Raw genomic sequence first — 23,503 nt, 5'->3', positions numbered from 1 at the left:
ATTATTTATCCGGAGCTCGGAAAACGCACACGTGTGTAGTAGTAGTAGTAGTAGTCGTAGTAACGCGCGCAAAAAACGAAGAGAGAGAGAGAGAGAGAGAGAGAGTGTGTGCCATGCATCACCTTTTATTAAACGATAAATCCGCGTAACGAAGCTGCCTATACGAGAGCTACGACCTTTCGCCATGGCAATCCTCGCTTGCGCAGCTCCCTGCATTTATGTGTTATATGTACGTGTGTGTGTACGCGAGTGTGTATGTATATAGGAGTTCTGAGTGCGTTCACAGGCAGCAGTGGCAGTAGCCAACAACAAGAAGAGTAAAAAAACCAAAGCTCTGCGCTGGGCACGTAGAGATATCGAGAAAGTAGTCTTCTATAGATGGGGTTTAGAAGGATAAACAGCCATGGGTAAAAGAGAGAGAGAGAGAGGGGAGGGTAAAAGCAGTATAAGGGATTATAATTGAGGGTGTTTACTTTTGTGACGCTATTTCTTATATTCTTGTTTGCCTTCCGAATGCGCTCCGTGCTCCGGGGGAGGCGCCTATAGCTTCAATAGAGGAGCATTTGCTTGTCCCCGTGTATTGTCGAGCAAAGTACAGCTTTTAGTAAAGAAGAAAATCATATAAAAGATCATTTTTTTCTTCATTGTACTATTCCAACTTCACACTTTGAAAAACACGAGCACGATACGTATTTTTTTCTCGTATAACCGAACGCATTTGAGAGATTTTGCCAGGTGAAAGCAATTAATTTGTCGGGAGAGCACGATTGCATTGAAAAGCTAGATTGTTTCCCTTCGTCATCACCTTTTACTCGTCGTCGTCGACGCGGAACTCGCGCCGCGTATTACAGCATCAGCAGCAGCCGATTCTCAATTGAGAGACGACGAGAAGACAACTTAAGCTAATTGGAAATGGATCTATCACGCGTTGATTGTTTCACCGCGTGAGTGAAATATATTTTCAAGTCGATTTGTCGAACAAGGCCTCGGAACATTGTTGTCTCTCTCACTCTCTGACTCTTTTATTCCTCTATTTTTCAATGCGGTAGAAGTAACACGCGTACGCGCTTATTTGTGTGTGCGATCGTACGCGTGCATGTGTGCTCGAGAGTACATATAGAAGAAACCACACTCACATGCACACACGAAAAAAAAAGAAAGAAGTGTGTGCACTGTGCGATGCTCGATGTATAAAACTCGATCTCGCGCGCGCAAGCGAGAGAGAGAAAGAGAGAAGACGCATACATCTCTTCTGCGCGTGCGGATGTTCCCTCGACACTCTCGAATGGAACGAAATCGACTCGTCGTGTGTAAAAAAAGTCGAAGAAATAGTATAGACGCGACATTATGCGGCTCGTGTACGCGATTGCTCTCTCTCTCTCTCTCTCTCTCACTCTCGAAAAGAGAGGTCACGTAAGGACTTGGAAAAGGAGGTGGGGTAGCTATACCTCGCGCGCGCACAGCTCCTCTCCCCCCAAGGGAGCCAAGAAAGTCTTATTGCTCTGGCTGGTGTATATCGAAAGAAGCGAGTGAGAGAAATAGATAGCTACGAAAGAAAAAGATGCTCTCTCGCTCTCACTCACTCGCCCCGACGAGAGGAAGAGAGAGAGAGAGAGAGAGAGAGAGAAAGAGAAAGAGAGAAGCTTTTCACCAGGTGTGCTTCTGCTACTGATGTATATAGTCCGACGAGAGTACACTGGACAAGAGTTTGAGAAATAAATTTCCTTCTCCCCTTTGCCCACCGATTCTCTCGCTAGCTAGCTCGGCAGCGGCAGCAATATACGCGCCTGCCTGCCTGCCGAGAGCGTATACGCCCGCTTCGTGTTTGCTTAGGTTGATGGCTGTTTGTTGAGACGAGTGCACAGCAGAGCAGCAACGCGCGGGACTATATATACACACCCACACATACACACCGGCGTTAGGCAGCAGCCAAAGTAAAACTTGTGCGGATATGGCTGGGTATTATTTTTTCCTCGCTCGCGCCCGGTAAAAAACAGCTCATCGATCAACAGTCGAAGCAGCAGCAGCACCGCCACCACCACCACCACCACCACCATACGTCTATCCGTATAGATAAATTTCAATATACATCCGAGAGTTTGACTCTTCTCACCACGCGCTAGAGCGCTGTATAGTTTCTTATATTCCAGCGGCCGTGTGCCTTGTCCTTCCGCGTGTCCATTAAGTTTCATCACGACGCGGTGGTCTCTGGCTTGTTGTCTTTTGGGTATTGTGTCCACGTGCATTTTTAAACACGTCTCTCTCGTTTGAGGAAGAGGAGAGAGAGAAACTTTTGAGAGTTTGTCTCGATCAGCGCGAGTCAGCTGCGGCTGCGGCTGCTGCAACTCAGCGACGACTTGTCTATTTTTCAACGGGGTAAAAAGAAAGTTTTTTGAGCTCGCGTGTGTATAAATAGAGAAAAAGTAACACAAAGCCGCGTAATTGTGTTTGATATAAAAACATCGACAACCTGAACTTTACGAGCGTGATTGTTTTTTTTTAACTCTGTTTTTAGCAGCGAGCGCTTAATATTTGAATTGATTTTCAATAAAAAATAAAAAAGGATGAATGTTACCCGAGAAAAGAAATTAACCTCATCGTCGGCGAATAAGTCATTTTACAATAATTACCTTGTCGCACTCAAATAAGCTTAGAACATGGCAGTCAGTGGATCATAGCTCATTTCCTCGCAGTGCGTCGATTCTCTCTCTCTCTCTCTCTCGCTAGCTCCAACCCCCGCCCTACCCCTTTTACCTCGACAACGAGAGACTTTAGAGGGGTTGCCGTGAATGTACGCAAGCGACGACGATTTCTCATTCTCATTGTCTTTCTCTCTCTCGGTACTTCATCTCTTTATCATTCTTCCTTTGATCCTCATAGACCACACGACACCTCTTTCATTCCCATCAAGGCGGAGCTTTTGAGCCATTTAATAATGACGCGCGTGTAGCGCGATATAGACCAAAATAATGAAAGAAACTCGTCTTATCTCTTAACCTTTTTTTTGGCTGCACCGAGAAAAGACTCGATGTATTATCGAACGAATCAATCAAATCAATATCTATTTATACGTCTATAGACAGAGAGCTGGCGCGTAATGAAAACCACCGAGTATTGTGAAGGTACTCCACGCGCGTATGTGTGTATACGCAATCTCGCACCCAACGTCCAACAACGCGCCAACACAAAAATGCACTAGCAATAGTAGCAGCAGTAGCAGCCCGAGTCCTTTCAGCGAACGCTCCCAAAAAAGCACTCGGCGCATGACAATAGCTTCAATTCCGCACACATACAGCCGCACACGTATACACACACACACACGTACGTACACGCGCGAGCTAGTCGCGAAAGCGATACGAGGGTACGGTCGAAAAAAAAGGGAAAAAAAGGATTACGCGCGTATAGAGAGCGTATACATATACCGAGGCGTTTTCGAGCGCGCTCGACAAAAGAACGGGAAGGCACTCGAAGTTAAAGCGAGATTTTCGAGGAACAGGCAGCAGCAGCAGGGGTTGTAGGTGGTGTAGGTGGTGTACACGTATATAGATATATACGTGGTACGACGGTCTTCTTGAATTTCGCCGACGAGAACCCGTCCAAAAATCCCAACTCGAAATGTGATATTTGCCCTGACACGTATTGTGTGCTATATATAGGATGTCTATGTGCTACCGCTGGTGCGACTCTATATAGCTATAGATATATACCGCTGTATATATACTACTACTACTACTGCTACACATACCACCGTGCGCGAGTGTGGATAATTTTTGAGAGATAAGGTTTTAACGTAAAGTTAAGCTTGGCTCGTAATACACGCTCGCTACTTATGTGTTACGGAGAGGCGAGAGAACGAGATAAGATTCAATTTTTTTCCTTCCCTTTCATTATACTGCGAACGTTGACAAAAAAGAAAATAACGTCGAAAATAAAGTGGGATTATATCGCATCCCATGCCTGCCTCCATAATACAGATTGAGATCGGATGAATTTTTAACTTGAAAAATAAATTAATCTCCAACTCGATCGATTACCAATTAGGGCTGAAAAAAGCAGAAACAAGCTTTACGCGGTTCGTTTAAGCCTAGCCGTGTTTACCCCATGCTCCCCCCGTCACTGTAGTCGTCGTCGTCGTTGCGTCGTCGTCTGTCGAAGGCGAGATATGTGCGCGTCGATCCTTGCTGTATGCTCGTGCCACGTCTCGTCGCACACTCGTTCGTCTATACACGTATATACGCAGACACATGCACATTCCACTTGTGAGCCAGACAAGTGCAAGAGTGAAAGAGAGAGAGAGAGAGAGAGAGCGCGCACACCGGGTTTACAGCGCCACGCCGAAAATCTCTTCTGCAACCCCCTCTGTCGCATGTACACACCCTTATAATAATATGCCGCACAGCAGCAGTCATTGCGCCGCGCTGCTGCGGTGGTGCTGGGCTGGCTGCCACTGCCGCAGGAGATATTTTTCAATGCTTAAAGGCTCGTATTAAAGATAAGCACTGTATGTATAGATATATTGGGACCGAATAATATGTACAAAAGAATCTTTTCAAACGGCGCGCGCGCGACGAGAGCCGGACTGATTGATTACTTTTGTGTTGCGCAGGGCCCGCATCGCGCTTAATTAATTGTTTGGCCATTATGCGCTTTTTCGATAAATGTCGTATACGTATATACATCGCCCCACGCGTGTATCTATCTTGTATTATAGCGCGTACGTAGATACGTACGCACGTATACGCAGAGAGCGAGAGACATTGATGGATGTGTCATGCCATCGGCTTTTACAGACGACATTGTTTGTTCGATGGTAATTAGTTCGTCGATCGGATTGCGTATGTAGGCTCATCTCCTCTTCTTCCTCCCTCTTTTCTCGCTTCGCGTACGTACTGCTATTCCCTTCCTTTTTTTTGTTGTATCAAGATTTTTACACGCACATACGCGACTCATTACGAGTGCGCACGAGCTTAATCACCGCGCGAGCCGTGAGCTTTTTTCGATTTACACCGAATCGGAGGTACGGAAAATAATTCCCGTCTTTTCCCGCAAACACGCGCTCGAACGCGGCACAAAAATAAAGCATTTATGCGCTTCAAAAATGGACTTCGAACGCAGAGATTCTTTTTTTTCTGCCGCTGCTGCTGCTACTGCTGTTGCTGGCAAGCCAGACAAAAAATATACATGCTACACGCGCGCGCGAGCGCACACAAGAGGGCTGCAGCTGCGAGTAGAGTAGCCCCGACGCGTTGGGGCGGTGTACACGCGCGGCGTGTGTGCTTGCGCATATACGCAGAGTAGTAGCAAGGCAGAGATTTATAGGCCGAAATAAGTTAACATAGTGCGCACTCGCCTCTCGCTGTTGCCGCTGCTAGAGCCATAAAAGTCGCGAATCAGCCGTGGAAAACTTGTCGCCGGGGCTCGTTTTACCATAATGACGAACTATCGCGTTCCCTCTGCGAGAAAGGGAGGTTGGCTGCTGCTGCTGCTGCTGCGGCTGCTGTTGCGGCGACGGCGGCGGGTTGGAAAATGCAAAAGAGCCTAGAGCCTCGTATAACGATAAAGAGCAATGTTGCTCTTTTCGCGCACACACTCGCAACATTTATTTCGCGGTGTATAGTAAATTTCCCAAGCAAGATTTTAAATGTTAAAACGTAAAACGTATATATACGTATGTGGCTTGCTGCTGCTGCTGTGTCAGGACACAAAAGCCGAGAGAGAATAGATTCGTAAATTTTCCGTGAGAGAATATATATTTTTATCAAAATGTAGCTAAAGTAACTCTCGAAGCCATTACGCGCGCTCATACGCATATATACTTTGGCGATTTTTCTAGTTAACGATAAATTTTCAGCTTCACGCGCGCGCGCCCGCGTATATACGTACAGCACAGCACAAAGAGAAAGGAGCCGAGCAACCTGCAGCACAGCACTCTTATACGACGACGACGACGGCGGCGGCGTAGACGCATCTCCATAAAAGTTACTTTTTACACGCGCGCGCGCGCAAGCTCGGGGAAGCTGAAAAAAGGCAGCGAACGTCTTATATGTGCTTCCCGGCTGCTGCCACACGCCCGCGCGCGCCTCTAAATTTATGAAAATCGCAAATTCAGACCAGACTGCATTTTACGAGACTATGAACTTATAAAAAGCCGCGAGTCCTTTCAATTGAACATTTTGACAAATTTTGGCGCACCTTTTTCCTTCCGCTTTTTTCCAAAGCCATTGATTACCTCACTCTACGCGCCGAGCTCGAGCTCCAAGAACGGAGAGGGCTTGAGCGTCGAGGAGGTTGAGAAGGTCGAAAAGAAGCTTCGCCCGGGCGAAAATTACCCAATAACAAAGAGCTCAGACCTGTCTCGTCTCTAGCGCGCGCGCGCGCACTAAACCACTTTGGCTTATCAGTCCTTTTGTGTCTCAGCCGCGCGCGTTATTTTTGTTTTGCCATGCCATTAAACGTCGTTACCAACGTCAACAGAGAGAGCGAGAGCCTATATAGATATATACCTACATTGCCACACACAAACTCAACTGCATTGATCGATTCTCGGAAAGGCGCAATTTGTCTATTTACTTCGCATGGAAAATTGCAGAATTTTCATTTTTTCGCAATCGTAGCGCATGAAATATTAATTCGAATCGAACTAAAAAAAAAGCAAACTAATCGGCCGCGTGTTATTCCGGAGCGTAAACACCCATAAATAGATAGTAAATTGAGACTCGCGCGTACTCCGTAATATGCCACACTTACATATCGTTTCCAAGCGATTGCTTTCGCTCAGCCGAGTAAACAGACACTTTTATTTATTTATTCTCTTGTTTTCTGCTTGCTATAAGTGAAATTACTTTTGATTACCCATTTTTACGTGTCACGTACCTATTCTCGTATGCAGTCGATATAAAAAAAGCAATTGATGTCAAAAAAAAAACTTTTATTAAAGTTTCAGGGCGATCGCCAATCACAACGAGGCAAAAGTTTCTGTCTCGCAGCCATGTAGCGATATACATTTCATTGAACCACAACGAGGAGGAATAACTTAAATTTAATGTTACACGTCTAGAATATAAGCTTTTGTATAATAACTGGCACGCATACATCTCAAGTGCCGTCGAGCAATTCACGATTTGTCAGTGGCACGTACACACGCACAGAGAGACTGAGAGACACGCGCGGCCACGCGAGGCTCACGTGTTTTTCCATACGCGTAGGGCTTCTTTTGTGAAATGATGGCAAAATACATTTCACGCGCGCGCGCCGCGTGTGTCTGCCCGAGCTGCTAGAGAGATACTCTACAGTGCGAGAAATAAGCGAGAGACAGGCCAGGGTATAGGAGATTACAAATGACGCGTTCTTAGCCGCGCTTTGTACGAAGCCGTTCGCGCCAACATTATATACAGAGCGGCTCGTCGACGTCGTTGTCGACGACGGACGACTCTGCCAGCGAGCGAGCTAGCTAGCCTGCTACAGCCAGCCGCATTTTCTAAAAACTTGATGTATGATATGACTTCTATACTATCCTATTATGTGGTGCGCGCGCGCGAGCGAGCGGCAGCCGCACTGAATGTGCAATTGATGGTAATTAATCGAGAGATCCGTCGTTTTTTGTCGGAGCAGCAGCAGCAGCAGCCGCGTCGACATTTGTCTTTTCAACCGTGCGTAGAGATATGTACGTTTTGATTAATTGTGTATCATCTCTGCGCGCGACGCGCTGACAGATGAATAGAGACTGACTGACTCGACTGCCTCGAAATTTCCCCATAAGAACTTCAAAACGTGTTAATGAAAAAAAATGAATGTCATTAAAGCGAGCAATATAATTATAACACTCGTTGTAGCAGCTATAAATTGAGAGCTGAGAGCTATTTTTATTATTATATAGTTTTACAACTCCGTAACTATTGTATTGAATCTACACACAAGCGAACAATTTTTTATCATATTGAGCGTGACTGCTACGAGGCCATGAGTAAATCTTATCTGTATGAATACAAGGCATTACAATTATACTGGCCTCGCTTTCATTTGGGCCACACAATTATATTCCCGCAGAAACGAATCGATGACGATATTCTTTCGCGCAAGATTCGTCGAATCGAAAATTTGCATAATTTTCTCGAGGAATTTTATAATTATATTTAGCGGCGCGGTGCACGGCCTGTTCCTATTGTTCTAATGGTTCGGGAAGCCGGTAGAAAATTCTTTATTAAAATAGCGCAAGCAACTGCGCTGAGCTGCGCCGGTCTCTCTTGATAGCGATGTAATTAAAATTGCAAAGTTCCAACGCGTACACGCTCACACACGCGCGTGCACACATTTACACACTGGAGCATTGAATTATGTGCGCGTTTGTGTGCGAGTTTACGCGAGTACAACGCGTATGTGTAATGAGTACAAACACGCATCTTATGAATTCCCTCGTAACACAGTACTATTTCAATTTGAATCTAAAGGCCTTATTTAAGGAGAGGGCGAGTATAACGCGCATTTGACGAGTATCTCGTGTATTTTCGTGTGCGTATGTGCTACCACAGTCGGAGACTCGCACTCACATAGATAGACGAAAGTGCAGAGCGGTAACTGGATCGCGTATACGCTGCACGCACACTTCGGTATAGTCGCAGGCTGCAAAATAATAACTGTACTCGAGCTGTGCGTTATATATGTATGGCATGAGTCTCTCGCGTGCACGCGCGGGAGAATTAATTTACAAACACTCAACGCGCGAGCCCAACACACAACGGTGTGGAGTATGCGCGCGACAATTTAGCACGATAGTTTCCGACGAAACGAAAAATAAAACGAGAGGAGAGCTTGGAGGAGAGAGAGCGAGAGTATAAAATATATAAATGCACGTATCGCTCGCGAGCAGCGAATGATGGAGGTGTTTATTGCATTCATTTGCAACTCTGGCGTTTTGCGTGCAGCCAGGGCAGCCGAAAGAGAAGCGCGCACGCCTGTACGCGGATGACAAAGCTCGTATCATTGACGAAGCAATGAGTTTTATATCTGCAAAATCCACGCGCGCCTCTATGGTGTACACAACAAAAAAAGTCGTCGCTGTCCCGGTCAAAAAGAGAGCGAAAGAGAGACAGCAAGCCAGTGCGAGCCGAGTTTATATTCACTGGTGCACTAAAAGCGGAAAGCATATTTTTCATTTTATCAACTTCATACATATTTCATACACTGATATTTCGTTCTTTTTTCTCTCTTTCTCGCTCTCTGCTCCTCGCGTACGTAGCACGATCAGAGCGAGTGAAAGAAAGGGAGAAAACCTATGTAGGTTACGCGATTGACAGCGAAACGATCGAAATCGGGAGGGGATTGCATCAGCATCAGCAACAGAAAAAGAAGCACACAAAATTGTCGTTGTATTTCAGCAGCCAGGCACACTGTTAATGTCAACTCGCGACGTTATTCGCTCATCCGTCCGTTATAGTCGTATTCTCTGTTCCCCATTGGAACGTTAGCTCAAACGCGAGAGAGGCATATATAGGACAATTATTTTGTGACGAGGTGTATGCGCGCGCGCATCAAACGGAATATTTTATGGCTCGTGCATGTGTGTCTGTGTGTGCCACTACTGCTGAAAGCAGCAGCAGCGGCGCACTCAGCATTGCCACGGTGAAAAAAAAAGAGAATGTACACCCTTGAAAACTCGCTTGAATATTTTTTTAATTAAAATTCACCCGTGCACATTTGTGTGTGTGTGTGGCTCGTATGGTCGGCTGTGTATGATGATCGGTATGAAGAGCTTACGCGCGCGCAAAAGAGCACATTTTCTTTTTGTCTCTATTGAAGATGACCGACGCGATGGATGATGCACGAGCGCACATACGCGCGTATATACGCAGATTCGAGTGCACACGCTAGTTAGCGTTTCGATGACACACGAATTGAATACACGCGACTCGCGAGTCTTGCCCCGACGTATTGTATACGCAAATTGAGTTTTCAAAATCGTTTTATCCGCATTCAAATGTGTCATTTAATATATCATGATTAATGTACGCATGCAGTTATTTCGAAAACTGAGCCCGCTGAATTGTATTTCATTTATATCAGTATCACTCGAGTGGGAATAACTTATTTATATTTTCGTTGCGCTTTATTTATACGATAAGCCAAGAACTAATGAAACTCGACATCTTTGTCTCTTGTCGATCTCTCGCGTAGCTCCTCTTTGATCTTCTTCATCTTCTTCGTCACCTGGGCCTTGACATGTACAGTAGAAGATATTTTGTTTCTAAAGCTTCGAACCCATATAGTTTTTCACGCCTCTCGGCTTGCGCTCACAACTCATCTTCTCATGCGCACCCAGCTTAAGTATTTAAGCAGTTCTCCTAAAGTTGCAAGCAAATGTGTACCCTTATTCAAGTCTATTCTCTCTTTCTCTTTCTCGTACTCTGGTACACAGTTTAACTACTTTACAATTTCGAGCTGCGAGCTCACTAGCCGAAGCCTGGAAATTGCTCGCAATATGCGCCGGTGCTCGGTGTGTTGCACGCCTCGGGTATATTGACTCGGCGAAATATATATATGTGATTAGTGCGCAGGCGACCAAGGCTAAGGAAAAATGAAGACAAAGTAGACGCAATAAAGATTACGACGAGGAAAAAATAGGAAAATAACTTAATGTACCGCAAAATGATCAAGCAAGATGATGACGAGGCCCAGGCGGAGGGCTGAAGAAAAGGAGAAAATCACTACCCGAGTGTAAGTACGAAAAAATGTGCTGGACGGAAAAGCTCTAGGTGTATACGTGTATACACGGCACTGCGGGGTCGGTGTGTGTATGTTTGTGTGCCTGGTGTATGCGCGTGTTTGTGCGTATGTGTGGAAAGAGGTTGGCTGAGTGCTCCCTAAGAAGCCATAATCCGATGAGGTACCTAGCGAGAAAAGTACAGAAAAAAGCATCGGAGAAAGCACGAGAGATAGAACGAGGAGAGAGAGAGCGAAAGAGAGAGAGAGAGAAAGCGAATTACGGCCAAACGTAGTTTGAAATCGTGCAAGTTGCGCTCTGCGGGTGTGGGCGAGTGTATGTGGATGGCTATACCATCGGCGCTTGCTTGAAGTGACCATTTGCTTGCCCGGTCTTAACTTTTCTCTTTCCTCGGCTACTGCAGAGCGCCGCCGTGCGCTCGCTCCAGCACTCCGTTGGGATTCTCAAATCGAAAGGACCCCCTTCCAAGCGCGTGTGCGGATTTTGCGGTGAACTCTATACATACACACACACACACACCATCGCACTTTTTCGACCCCTTTCTCTCTCCTTTCCTTTTTCTTTTTTCTACTTTCTAGCGGCCGACACTTTTGCTCTTTAGGCTTTTGAGAATTTGCGGCAAAAGTGCGCAGGAACTTGAATTTAACTCGTTCTTATAGATTAAAGGTATTAGTTATAATTAAAGAATCAACTCGCGAAAATTACACGAATGAACTTCGTACAACGACGACTACGACCGACTACGACGACGACGCAAGGGACAAAGAAATTTTTCTAATTACTCCAAGAACTTTCACGCACCAGCGGCGGCAAACGTTACGCTGCTCTGAGAGAGCTGCTAGAGAGAGAGAGAGAGAGAGAAGCTACACACTCGGTCAAAGCCACAAAGCACCGCGAAAAACATCCTGAAGCTATTCATCGGTGTATACATGTATAAATGTGTAAGGTAGCAGCTAGGGTCCAACATTTAATGGTTTTCTCGCTTTCTCTCTTTCTGTTCAAGCCTCGACAACTCTTATATACCCATGCGAGCTCTCTCGCGAAAAAAGAGCGAACTTTTTCAAACGCGTGGCAATTTCAACGCGCTCATTACGCCTTTGTCTCAGGGAAAACGCGTGTGTCCATTACGCGCGATTAAGTCGCCGCCGACGTCGCCGCTGCGCAGCTGCCTCGAGCTTTACGAGCCTCGAAACAGCAGCCAAGCTACAAATGTTTTTTCCCAAAGATGTGGGAAAAAAGCGTAGGAGTGAGAAAGAGAGAGAGAGAGAGAGAGAGAGAGAGAAAGAAGTGTCGAAAAGAATTGCATAAGACGATGTATACATTTTTTTACAGGCGTTATGAACTTTACGAGCGTCCGGCTGATGAAAACACGGGATTTTTTTCTCGAACCGCCTTCCCTCCCCCGCTTTTTTCGAATTTTAAGGTGAAGGATTTTTTATTCTATAAAAGTTTGACGTAGCTAAGGGATATTATTAAAGTTGTTTACATTCTAGCTCGTTTTTTTTTCAGGTCAATTTGAAATTTACATACTTGTCGAGGATTTATTTGAGTGATTGAGAAACTTGAGAGTCGAAGAAACTTTGATTCCTTCAATACGAGTTATGGCGGGTTATTTTTCTTGCCCGCAACTGGATAACATAGAATTGATTTTACAGCGCGGCTGCACGAACTACGATTTATAATACTGCACATCTTATTCGAATCGCAAAACTAGCAACTGATGTGGTTAGGCGTCTAATCTAATATACATCGCATACGTATAGATTAAGCTACACGAATCAAGCGCACTGCGGTCAGAGCCAGAGAGGGATTATTATAAATCCAGAATTTTCATGGCGTATATAGAGCTCTAGCTTCTCTTTCTTTTCGAAATACCCCGTTTGCGGTTTGCTCGTTTCGCCTCGCGGTAGATATACGGATTAAACTTAAACGTGGACTTTTTCAAACGCCAATAATGAAACGAAAAGCAAAAATGACGCCCTACAGCCGAACACTAATTAAAGGAGATGAAAGTTACATCGGAAAATACACGTGCGCGAGGGTTCACATACGAGCACTTCAATTATCTAGGTAAACTCACTCTTCTCCGAGGCGAGCTACAATCAAAAATGAATTCCACCAGTAGTAGTAGTAGTAGCATGTGAGCGCTGAGCCGAAGAAAAGTTAGCTTTGCGTACAGAACGAAGAACCAACCCCCCTCTGTTTCTCTCTCTCGACTGAGGAGGAAGCTGTAGCAGCTGGATTAGAAGCATTTCTAACTCGAAATATATAGGAACAATTAGGCTACGGCATTTGCTTAACTGCCCCCGAGTCTCGAGTAGTTGCGCAGCTTTTCTCTCTCTCTCTCTCTCTCTCGACTTCTCTCATTCTCCAGATAGCTAGATCTGCGGTGAGCGAGTTGGTTTCGGCATTTAATGCTCTTTCCTACGCATAACCTCGAAAGCTCGCACGCGTCCCCCCGCGACTACGACGACGGGCTTTCGAAATAATAATGCTTAATTACATTTCAAATCGGTTTTAGTTCATGAGCAGCGTCGGCGGCCGTGTCGGTGGTTGCGCTGTTCTATATACATAATACAGGGGTATACATGCAGTTGCGAGAGACGCATATAAAGTCGAAATCAAACACATAACGTCACGCAAAAAGCTCAGTGTTTCGCGAGTTTTTAAAGCAAACAAAGGGAGAGGGAAATACGAGGTTTTCTCACCATGCACGCGACAACCTGTCCACCCATCCACGCGCACACATTTCCTTTGGTTCTCGTACGCACACACCTATATATGGATATAGAGCTCTGTTTTTAATCACTTTGAGCTCGCGCGCACGTATACGACGTTTTTGCACACCACTGGACAGGCCACACGGAATTGTAACGAAAAATAAAAAAAGAAAAAAAGAGCGCGTGAACAAGGCCGGATACGCATGAAGCGCGCTTGGATCGATAATCATGCTGCGGCTGCGGCAGTGATGTCGACCCTTCGCAGCTTGTTATTGTTCCATATTTGCACCCATGTTTTTGTGCATTATTATTGTAATGCGTATGCGTGCTCATAACTTATTCGAATAAGCACAAATTTATGCCAAGTAAAAACGAACGAAGCTCGCAAGAGACGCGTCTACTGCTATTTGCTTTGGTGAAGACTGAGATTAGAGTAGTAACGATTAGTGTTTTTTTCGTTTTATTTAAAACTTTTTTACTCCACGAAGAAAGAGCTTGCAAAGAGAAATTCAGCTCGTTTAGATTTGGAAAATCTTACCCTCTGGAAGCTAAGACGCGAGACAGCTGTTTTTTCTTCTTTCGGATTTTACGCGTTCCTCGTTTTTTCGTGTCGACGCCTCTCTCAGCAAAATGAAAGACAGAGTGGAGTCGGGCGAAAAAGAAACCAAACCAGAAATTGGAAAATTATAAAGCCAGCTGCAGTAATGCTTAGAACGGAAGATTTTAGAAGTACGAATACATTAGCGAATGTCGAGGAAAATAGAGACGACTGGCGTAACTCGTCTGCAGGAAATCGCTCCCTCTCTGTCGTACCACCTCGGATGTGCATGAGAAAAAAAAGCTCTCCTCTCTCGCTGCTGCATTTGCTGCTAGTGCCACCACCGCCATCTTGCTGTGCTACACTCTTTTCTTCGCCGTAATTGAATGACTCAATTTTGCAGCTTGATGATTAAATTGAATACGCCTGAATGGGTATTAATTAAATTCAATCGTTTCACTTACGCTTCCTAGCCATCTCGCTCGCTCTTTCTGTCTTTCTCTCTCTTGTTCGAGGTGCTCAATTAACTTTTTTGGAGCACATCGGGATATGGAACGTTTTTAAGGAACGGGAGAAAAGAAAACACTTGAAATAAGAGACCCGCAGTGGCACTAGCAACAACAGCGGCTAATTAAATTTTGCCAAAGCGCCTCCTCTTGCTTGCGAGCGAAATGTGTATTTCCTTCATTTACTATATAAAAACCGAGAGAAAAAAAGGCTGCCCGGCGTGAGACGCTAAGAAGTTAACTTGTACTGCTCCGGCAATAAGGAAATTATCACTAAAAAGAGAAGGTAGAGGAATAGCGCGATTCAATCACTAACACTCTTTCAAAGTATTTATTATTATCATCATTAGAGAAACGCGCGAGCAGCCAGAACTTGCAAACGAACCACTTTGTTTCTCGGAAACCATATAATCGCCTTTTTCATTTCTTTTGGAACCGCTGCAAAACTTTTCACTCTTCATTCCCTTTTCTTTCTCTCTCCCTCTCTCTCTCTTTCTCTTTCTCTCTCTCTCTCTCTCTCTCTCTCTCTCTCTCTCTCTCTCTCTCTCTCTCTCTCTCTCTGTCTCTCTCTCTCCCACTATACAATAACAACAACGACAAAACAAATACAGCAAAAGTCCAAAACTCAAGTTCGTCGACCAAGAGGTGAGCTTGCAGTTGATTTTCGTGAAAAATCCCATACAGATTTGCTCTTTTATAAAGAAGCACCTAAGTTTTCCATTAACATAACAATAACAATAGCGAGAAATGGTAACTTTTCAATTATACCATTTCTCATGATGGAAAAATAAAAGACAAGAGGGCGAGAGCTAGAGACGGAAACGAGGTAAAGTTGACTTGGCGCTTGGCGTCTTGGCGAAATTAAAGAAGCAATAGTAACCCTTGCTAAAAGCGACGATGAAGAAGAGCCTCAACACCGCAGCCGTACACTACTGCGTCTGCAGTGCTCGCGCAGGAAGGAATTATATAGCCATGCAGGAACACTTTATGGTCCGCTGAGTGGCTTGCTTCCGATTTTCAACCTGCGTTTAATACACGTCTATATAGATCGAGCACGCGCGCGCACACATTAATGATAAATTCTCACATGGTCAAATCAGGCGCGCGCGAGCGCTCGCACGCTTATAAATTATTCGTCTCTCTTTCTCTAGAAATTTACATATAACTGGCAATGATTGGACTTGCGAAATGCTCGTCACGAAATAGCATACAAGTTTAAGAGGTATATATGAGGCAAGCATGAGACGGCCAAATATATGGAGACGTTGCAGCATGTATCAGATATATATTGGGCGACACTTCTAGCACGGGTCGACTCGCAAGTCAAAAGTCATTGACGCCCCCGAGAGTTGGGCAACTTTGCCAAATACGCGATTGCCGCCTTAGCGTCAAGATCTCATATCCATTACAACCTGAAGATGTCGAAGCTCTCTCTCTCTCTCTCTCTCTCTCTCTCTTGCCCCCCGTGAACTGTAAAGAGTTAAGTTTTGCCCCCTTACCCGTCCACTAACACCACCAGCACCCTCGCGCGTGAATCTGTGCGAATATATATACGTACGTGTGGACTGTACATTATATCGATCGCGTTCAAAACTTACTTCTTGGCTATTCACTGCGAGATAGACGCAGAGCCAGGTAGGTCAGAGCTTCATCTTCAATTTAATCGGATCCACATTGATGGTGTCTATAACGTCTTTGGCTAACTGAACAGCTGTTACAAAGTTTAAAATATCCAAAAATATATGAGAATTATGGCGGAAATAAAGGATAACGTCGGCTCTCGGTATCTCTAACCAGAAAAAGTTATTTTTGATTCATGCGATCGTAATTGTGTCGAAGATTTCCCGTGCAATGACTTTGCAGAGATTCAATACTTGAAAAAAAATGAACTCAATTATTAGCATTGTTATACGACTTTGTTTGGTTTCGAGCTACCGATACTTTAATTAAGATATCACATTTTATGTCTACAAAAATAATCGTTTAGGCGAAAACAAAGTGATACTCGCGTGCGAAGAAGCGAATACACACACAGTATAATGGATATTTCATCGCGTATCCAATAAGCATGAACATTGGAGCCTCAAGTATGAAGTAACACGAGCCCCGGTGTGCTCTCTAAAAACGATAGCGACAAGACGAATATTTATCGCTTCGGGGAGCATTTGAATTTTAATCAGAAGAAAATCCAGGAGCCACGCGGCAGTGGCTCTCGAGCGCGCAACTCGAATTACGTCTCTGAAATATACGAAGATGGCGGCTGCGAGGGAGAACAAGCCTTCCAATCACATTGCTACAGAGTAGTGGTAGTAGTAGTAATAGTAGTAGTCGTACTAGTACTAGTACTAGTCCTCGTCGTGTATGCGTGGATAAACCCCGGCGCTCACGTTATGTCTTAAAATCTTACGAGCTGCGAAAATTGCAGCCAAGCCATCATCATCGAGAGAGAGCGAGAGAAAACGCGAAATGTCGACGTAAGTATAAGGGCCGTGACGGATAGAGAGATGAGAGAGAGAGAGAGAGAGAGAGAGAGAGAAAGAGAGAGAGGGGAGAGAGAAATGCGCCTTATTCGGAGTAATAGGCGCGCGCGAGGCGAAATAACGCTTACTCAGGAAACTGCGCGAAATTTCAATGAATCGACTCGAGTAGCAGAAACAGCAGCAGCAACCGTCACAAGCGAGCGCGTCGAACTTTACAATAATACGCTCGCTCGAATTGCCGTCGCTCATGGATTTTTCAATCTTCAATCGAATGAGAGTAACCGAAAATTATGCCCCCGCGATCACGACGGAAAATAAGATGACTCCTTCATTTGATTATATAAGAAAAAAAGTAGTTTCTTAAAAACCGAATACCTTGCAAATAGTCAAGTATAAATTTGCAGCGTGGATATACGTCTACTCGCGCAGCTCTACAGTTAGCGGGGTATATTTTCAAGAGTTGCATACGCTAGACGGATTTTATTTATCTCAGTTAGGGGTTAGCCGCACGGTATACATGGCTCGTTCCGATTTCCAGCGGCGGACACGCTCTTTTCGTGTCTCCATTTTTTTATTCCTGTCCATCCAACCAGATTCTCTCGCTCCCTCCTCTACTTCTCTTACTTAATTTTTCCTTTTCCGTCTCTCAATTTTCCGCATAACCTCTGTCTTTGACAGTCTTTTCCTTTATACACGGTGGCGTGGATGTCTGTTTCATGTATAGCTATACATACTTTTTTTCAAGATATACGGAATTTCTCAGTTTCATCTTTCGCTATTTTATTTTCCCGTGGGCTTTTTTTGTCGTCAGCCTCTGAACGAATTGACAAGGATAAAAGTTAGAAGGATTACGAGGTATTGTATTTCGTGCACGATTGCGCCTCTCCTTTCCCAGAAAAAAAAGTCATTGAACGAGCGAGTACTCGAGCGCGTGTCTGATTATTTTTTCCATAGAGTTATTTTAATTAATTTGTGCAAATGACTCTTTAAGAATAAACTTGTATGTTTGGCCAAAATTCAAATACGTTGGTTTCAGTGGTGTAATCAGCTACCTTGAACTATATAATCGACTTCTTATCTGCTGCCGTACAAAAAAATATTTTCTTGCGCAATCAAAAAAAGCACATTGTGATTGTTATACCGAAAACATGTTTGATTTTCCGATTTGTATTCCCACACGTTGGCCCAAGTAATTAATAGCGTGTGCTCGAGCGTGATTTGAGTAAATACATCAACGACTTTACACATACCTACGGATCTACGCAGATATTTTAAGTTGTCATTATTAAATTATACTCATTGAGTACAATTTGTACGATTATAAAATCTGAGCAAATAGGAAAGTTATCTTTACAAATTTATACTAGACTATTACTATTTATACGTTTATTAATACAAATATTATAGTAACCTTCACTAATTTTTATATGATCGCACGAATGTTGGATAAAAATATCTAAAATCCGTCGCCGTAAGTCATTTAAAGCAAGTTCGTGAAACATCTCATTCAATTTTGCGTCATTCGCTTACCAAGTGCAAACAGCAGAAAAATTTTGTGAAAGTGAATTACTAACGTTCAACATTTTACAAAAACACTTGTATGCATAAAAGCGACTCGTGTGGATTGCAGTAAGGTATGCAGGATTTTAAATCGTAAACAATTCGATGCTTTACGCTTCGTTCACAGTGAGTTTTTATAATAGTATTATTATGTAACTGATTGAAATACAATTCTTCACTGATGACCGAGGCTCAGATACAATTGTTTGTGGCAAACAATTTATCACAATAATAGTCATTTCATCAATTAGTAAAATCAAATCAACGCTTTGTATTATAAAAAATCACCATTACAATTGAACATTGCAGGCTTCATCTAAAACTGTCGATTCGTAACTTCTAGAGTGGAAGAGTCTTAAAATAATATTGAAAATATACTTTCATTGACTACAACGTGCAGAATTACAATAGTTCATTGACACAGCTGTTGAGTTGAATGTTTGGCTTCAACGAAATCGATTAATTCCTTATCGATTAACCACGCTAATGTTAATTCAAGCTGACTCTACTATATAAAGAGAGTACCGATTCTTGTCAGTTAGTTCAAGCGGCCAGATCTATACGCCATGAAATTACTAGTGCTATCTTGCTTTTTTGCATTGGCTTGTGTACGTTATAAACCACTCAGTTTACTATGATTAAATATTCATGTTTGCAAGTTTTCAAGTGATTAATCAATTAATAATGAATTGATTCATAGGTTGCAATCGCAGCACCTGCAGACTCTCTTACTAGGAATTCTACACAGAAATCACTAGGACTAGGAAAGAAAAAGTGCATTTTACATCACGGAAAACCAAAGCCAATCAGTGATTTGAGTGAAGCTCAAAAAATCACTGCTAGCCTAGAATCGGTCAAACAAACTGTAAGTTAAATTTAACTTATTTGCGTAACTGCTTTAGTTTATAAAACTAATTATGATTTTTTAAGATTGCTCCAAGCAACGAGAGAATAACAGATATTCCCGATGAGTACAAAGGAGAAAGTGAATTGAATAAAGTAAGTTCAACGACGACTGAGACTACAACCACGACAACCACCGAGGCTCCAAAGACGACTACAACAACCACTGAAGCACCAACTACTACTACAACAACCACTGAGGCTCCAACCACTACTACTACAACAACCACCGAGGCTCCAATCACTACTACTGAGGCTATAACGACAACAACAACTACTAAAGCTCCAATTACCACTACAACAACTACCCAGGCTCCAACCACTGAGGCTACAACAACTACAACCACCACTGAAGCTCCAACTACCACTACATCAACCACCCAGGCTCCAACCACAGAAGCTACAACTACTACAACAACTACTGAAGCTCCAACTACCACTACCACAACCACCCAGGCTCCAACCACTGAGGCTACAACTACTACAACTACCACTCAGGCTCCAACCACTGAGGCTACGACTACTACAACAACCACTGAAGCTCCAACTACCACTACAACAACCACCCAGGCTCCGACCACTGAGGCTACAACAACTACAACCACCACTGAAGCTCCAACTACCACTACAACAACCACCCAGGCTCCAACCACTGAGGCTACAACTACTACAACAACCACCCAAGCTCCAACCACTGAGGCTACAACTACTACAACAACCACTGAAGCTCCAACTACCACTACAACAACCACCCAGGCTCCGACCACTGAGGCTACAACAACTACAACCACCACTGAAGCTCCCACTACCACTACAACAACCACCCAGGCTCCAACCACTGAGGCTACAACTACTACGACAACCACCCAGGCTCCAACTACTACGAGTACGACGACTACCCTAGCTTCAACCACCGTTGTAGTAGAAAAAGTAAAGAAAGAAAAGGGCTTTTGGACAAAACTTCTTGAAACTTTACACATTATAAGCAGAAGTGATGATGATTAGTCGTACTATCGATGTGAATGTAATTTAATTATAAATATTCTTATAAGAACATTACATTATAATGTAGATTGAATATAAATTAATAAATTTCTGTTATATTTTTTTTAGACAACATTTTTATCTTCGTCACAAAATCCTAATAACTCTTTATCATTTTGAAAATTACTCAAAAGTTACTTGTATCAAATTGCTAAAAAGTACGTAAGCAACGCACGATCGTATGATTTAATTTTGCAAGTATCTTTATCGTCACAGATGTGCATCGAGTGATTTCGGTGTTGACAAATAACTCGCGCGAAAGATTCGCGCCTAGGTTATCCATTGCTGTATTGCACAGACGTAAGTCTTCACTTTATCCTTTCACAAACAGTCTCGTATCTTGATATATTTTCTCTTCTAGCTCTTCTTCCCAAGAGAGAAAGAGAGGGAGAGAAGGAAAAAAAGAATGAGAACTCGTTCACACTTTTAGTCTATTACTCGTATCTTTCTCTCGCTTGTGTGTTATTTCGATACGAGCGCATGAACCTTTGTTTGCTTCTATATTGTCGTTGTATAGTCGATGCGCGCCTCATTGATTTTTGTCGATGCGATTATTGTTCACTCTTCGTTTACCCGAGATTTATAGCTTCGCCAATGTTTGAATTTTTTTGAATAATTGTTTCACAAAATCGTACGATGGAGTTGTATTTAAGATAAGCTTGTTTTTGCGAAAATTAAGATATACACATAAATATAAATGCGTGCGTACGAAACTTTGCCTGAGTGCTCTTTGTGCGAAAGATATAAAGTTCAATTAAAGTCTGGATCAAGAAGTTTTCATCTAATCTTCGAGTGCATAACTTTTAATTTTTTGGAATCTCAAGACTTTTCGCTTATAGCATAGCGCATAATGATGATTTATTCAGGACATTTGTCAAAAATTAAAGCGAAAAAATGCGTAATTTCACAATAAACAATAATAATTGTAAATCCTTCTTTCGTATTCTTGGCTAAGGGTATTACTATCGTTTTTTACGAAAATTAAGTAGTTAAGGTCAATCCAAATGGAAAAAAGTGTAGTTTTTTTTTTTAATTTATATAGCATGACGGATTATTATTAAGGCTTACAGCTTCTTTATTCATACATTTTACTAATTAATTAACGAAGTTGTTAACCGAGTTTGCAGTTAAGAGTAAATTTTTTATCTATAAGAGTAAAGTTTTTAACTATATTAAAGTTTGAAATGTATCGAAGATTACATGTAGATAATTATTTAAGTGTCAGTAAGAATATTTTTTAGAACAAATTCACGATTCCATTTTCTCTTTCTACAATTTCACCTGGCTGTAAAGGGCAGTGGGTACTGGTATTGCGCAATGAAGCCTCGTCTTAGTTTCTAGCCGTTATATTGAGCGACACCACGTGTATACAAGCCCTGCCACGGCCATTTCAGTTTTCTGTCATCATATCCGTGACTAGAATACACGCGTGCAGTGGCGTATTGCACACGATGCCTCGTAGTGCCACTCCCTCTAGAGCTCGAGTATGGTGCGATGCACATTTTGGATTGCGAAGTATAGATAAGAAAAATACGTAAAAATACGTATTAATCGATGCGTGTATATTTTTTTATTACTATAGTGACTCGTTTGCTACTATTGCAATGCACACGATGTCGTGCAGTTCTCTGTTATATGAAAATGCAAGGGCGCGACAGCTTTTCGACGAATAAGAGAAACGAGTTGAATCCCGATCTCACCGGACAGCGCATGGTTTTCTAGTTTATTCAACCTTTGCCCTCTTTCTCAGACCGTCTGACTACTTACTGTCGCTACGACGACTTCATAGAGCCGGGGCTTGTAAATCCCAACAAGTAAACCTTTGATTCGATGCGACAGTCCATTTTCGAGTGTGTTTATACCGAGACTTCCTTGTTCAATTTCTTCTTATTTTCGTTACGTTGACTCAGTTCCTCGAGCTTTGTTCAATGCTTTTATTCTTGAATGTTGATATACTAACAATGAGAACTCTACGGGGGACTTGATTAAAAAAGTGCGAGCCAATTTATATTATAAAAATTTTCCAAGTTCAAATTATATTTTTAACGTAAAATCGTATTATCACAAATGAGATTATAAGCACGTATATATCTGCTTTTTTCTTATTCAACAAAATTTTCCCTTTCGATCAAACAGTGTAGTATTGTGTATCTCTCTCCTCTCTGCTTCAGCCTCTTTTTGTTCTTTCCTCTCTTATACGGCGAGAAATAGCTTTTTCGAGCGATCCGACTACGAGATAAAATTCAAGAAAGGATGGCAATAAATTCTCGCCGGGGCCTGACGTTCCGTACTGCTCTTTCTCTCTCTCTCTCTCTTTCTCTCTGCTGCTGCTGCTTCTCTGGCTGCTGCGGTTTGACTAATGCGCGTGTACTTACGACACGTACTACAGTCGTACTACCGTAGGCGAGATTCTTCCCCTTTCCCCCTCTTTTGTCTTTATTCGCGTTAATATTGTATAGAGCTATGCGGAAGAGAAACAGAGAGAAAGAAAGAGAGAGAGAGAGAGAGAGCTTGCAATGTGACACGGTTTCGGGTGATATTCAATTTAAAGTGGGATTTTTTCCTCTTTATTTCGGTAAAGATATGGATAATTATCGTACTTACGTGACGGGGAAAAATTCATCGGCACATGGAGTAATGGAAAAAAGTACTCACCTGAAACAGAAAAAAGGTACATATTATTTGAAGTGCCAATTCGGATACTACATATTTTATAACGAAAGGAATTATACATCATTCGCCAATTGGTATTTCAAATGCGCAAAGCTATGTAATAATTTTGCCTGTACTTTCGTTATACATTTTTAAAAACGCGTAACGACTTTACAGATACGTTTGCTAGGAAATATTATTAACTATAAGGGAATATCATCATTGTTACTGCGACAATATCGAAAATTGATAGGAAACGAAAACAGCAGTAATGTCAATATCCGGTTTCAGTAAATTTAACTTTTAGATTACGAACCAGGTTAGTTTATTCATTCGAATCGATTTCCTTTTAAAATTTTCCTAATATATTACGTTGAAATGGC

The 23,503-nt window shown here is 42.9% G+C and overlaps 1 protein-coding gene across 1 annotated transcript; it reads left to right on the top strand.

Moving 5' to 3' along the window:
• The first annotated feature begins 19,087 nt into the window (after nucleotides 1–19,087).
• Nucleotides 19,088–20,429, top strand: LOC111694541 (salivary glue protein Sgs-3-like). Its single transcript, XM_023463103.1, has 3 exons — nucleotides 19,088–19,129; nucleotides 19,222–19,386; nucleotides 19,452–20,429. Exons 1-3 carry the CDS (start codon nucleotides 19,088–19,090, stop codon nucleotides 20,427–20,429), a joined length of 1,185 nt encoding a protein of 394 aa, XP_023318871.1.
• The last annotated feature ends 3,074 nt before the right edge of the window (nucleotides 20,430–23,503 follow it).

The sequence above is a fragment of the Trichogramma pretiosum genome, unplaced genomic scaffold (assembly GCF_000599845.2).
Source record: "Trichogramma pretiosum strain Unisexual culture from Peru unplaced genomic scaffold, Tpre_2.0 scaffold19, whole genome shotgun sequence".
Classification (NCBI taxonomy): Eukaryota; Metazoa; Arthropoda; class Insecta; order Hymenoptera; family Trichogrammatidae; genus Trichogramma; species Trichogramma pretiosum.
The sequence above is the reverse complement of the archived record's forward strand: the minus strand, read 5'-3'. Positions and strand labels throughout refer to the sequence as shown.

Excerpts from the sequence above, each read along its gene's own strand:
- LOC111694541 (XM_023463103.1), top strand. The coding sequence starts at position 19,088 with ATGAAATTACTAGTGCTATCTTGCTTTTTTGCATTGGCTTGT. Across the intron at positions 19,130-19,221 it reads GCTTTTTTGCATTGGCTTGT|GTTGCAATCGCAGCACCTGC; the intron begins GTACGTTATAAA and ends ATTGATTCATAG. Across the intron at positions 19,387-19,451 it reads TAGAATCGGTCAAACAAACT|ATTGCTCCAAGCAACGAGAG; the intron begins GTAAGTTAAATT and ends TGATTTTTTAAG.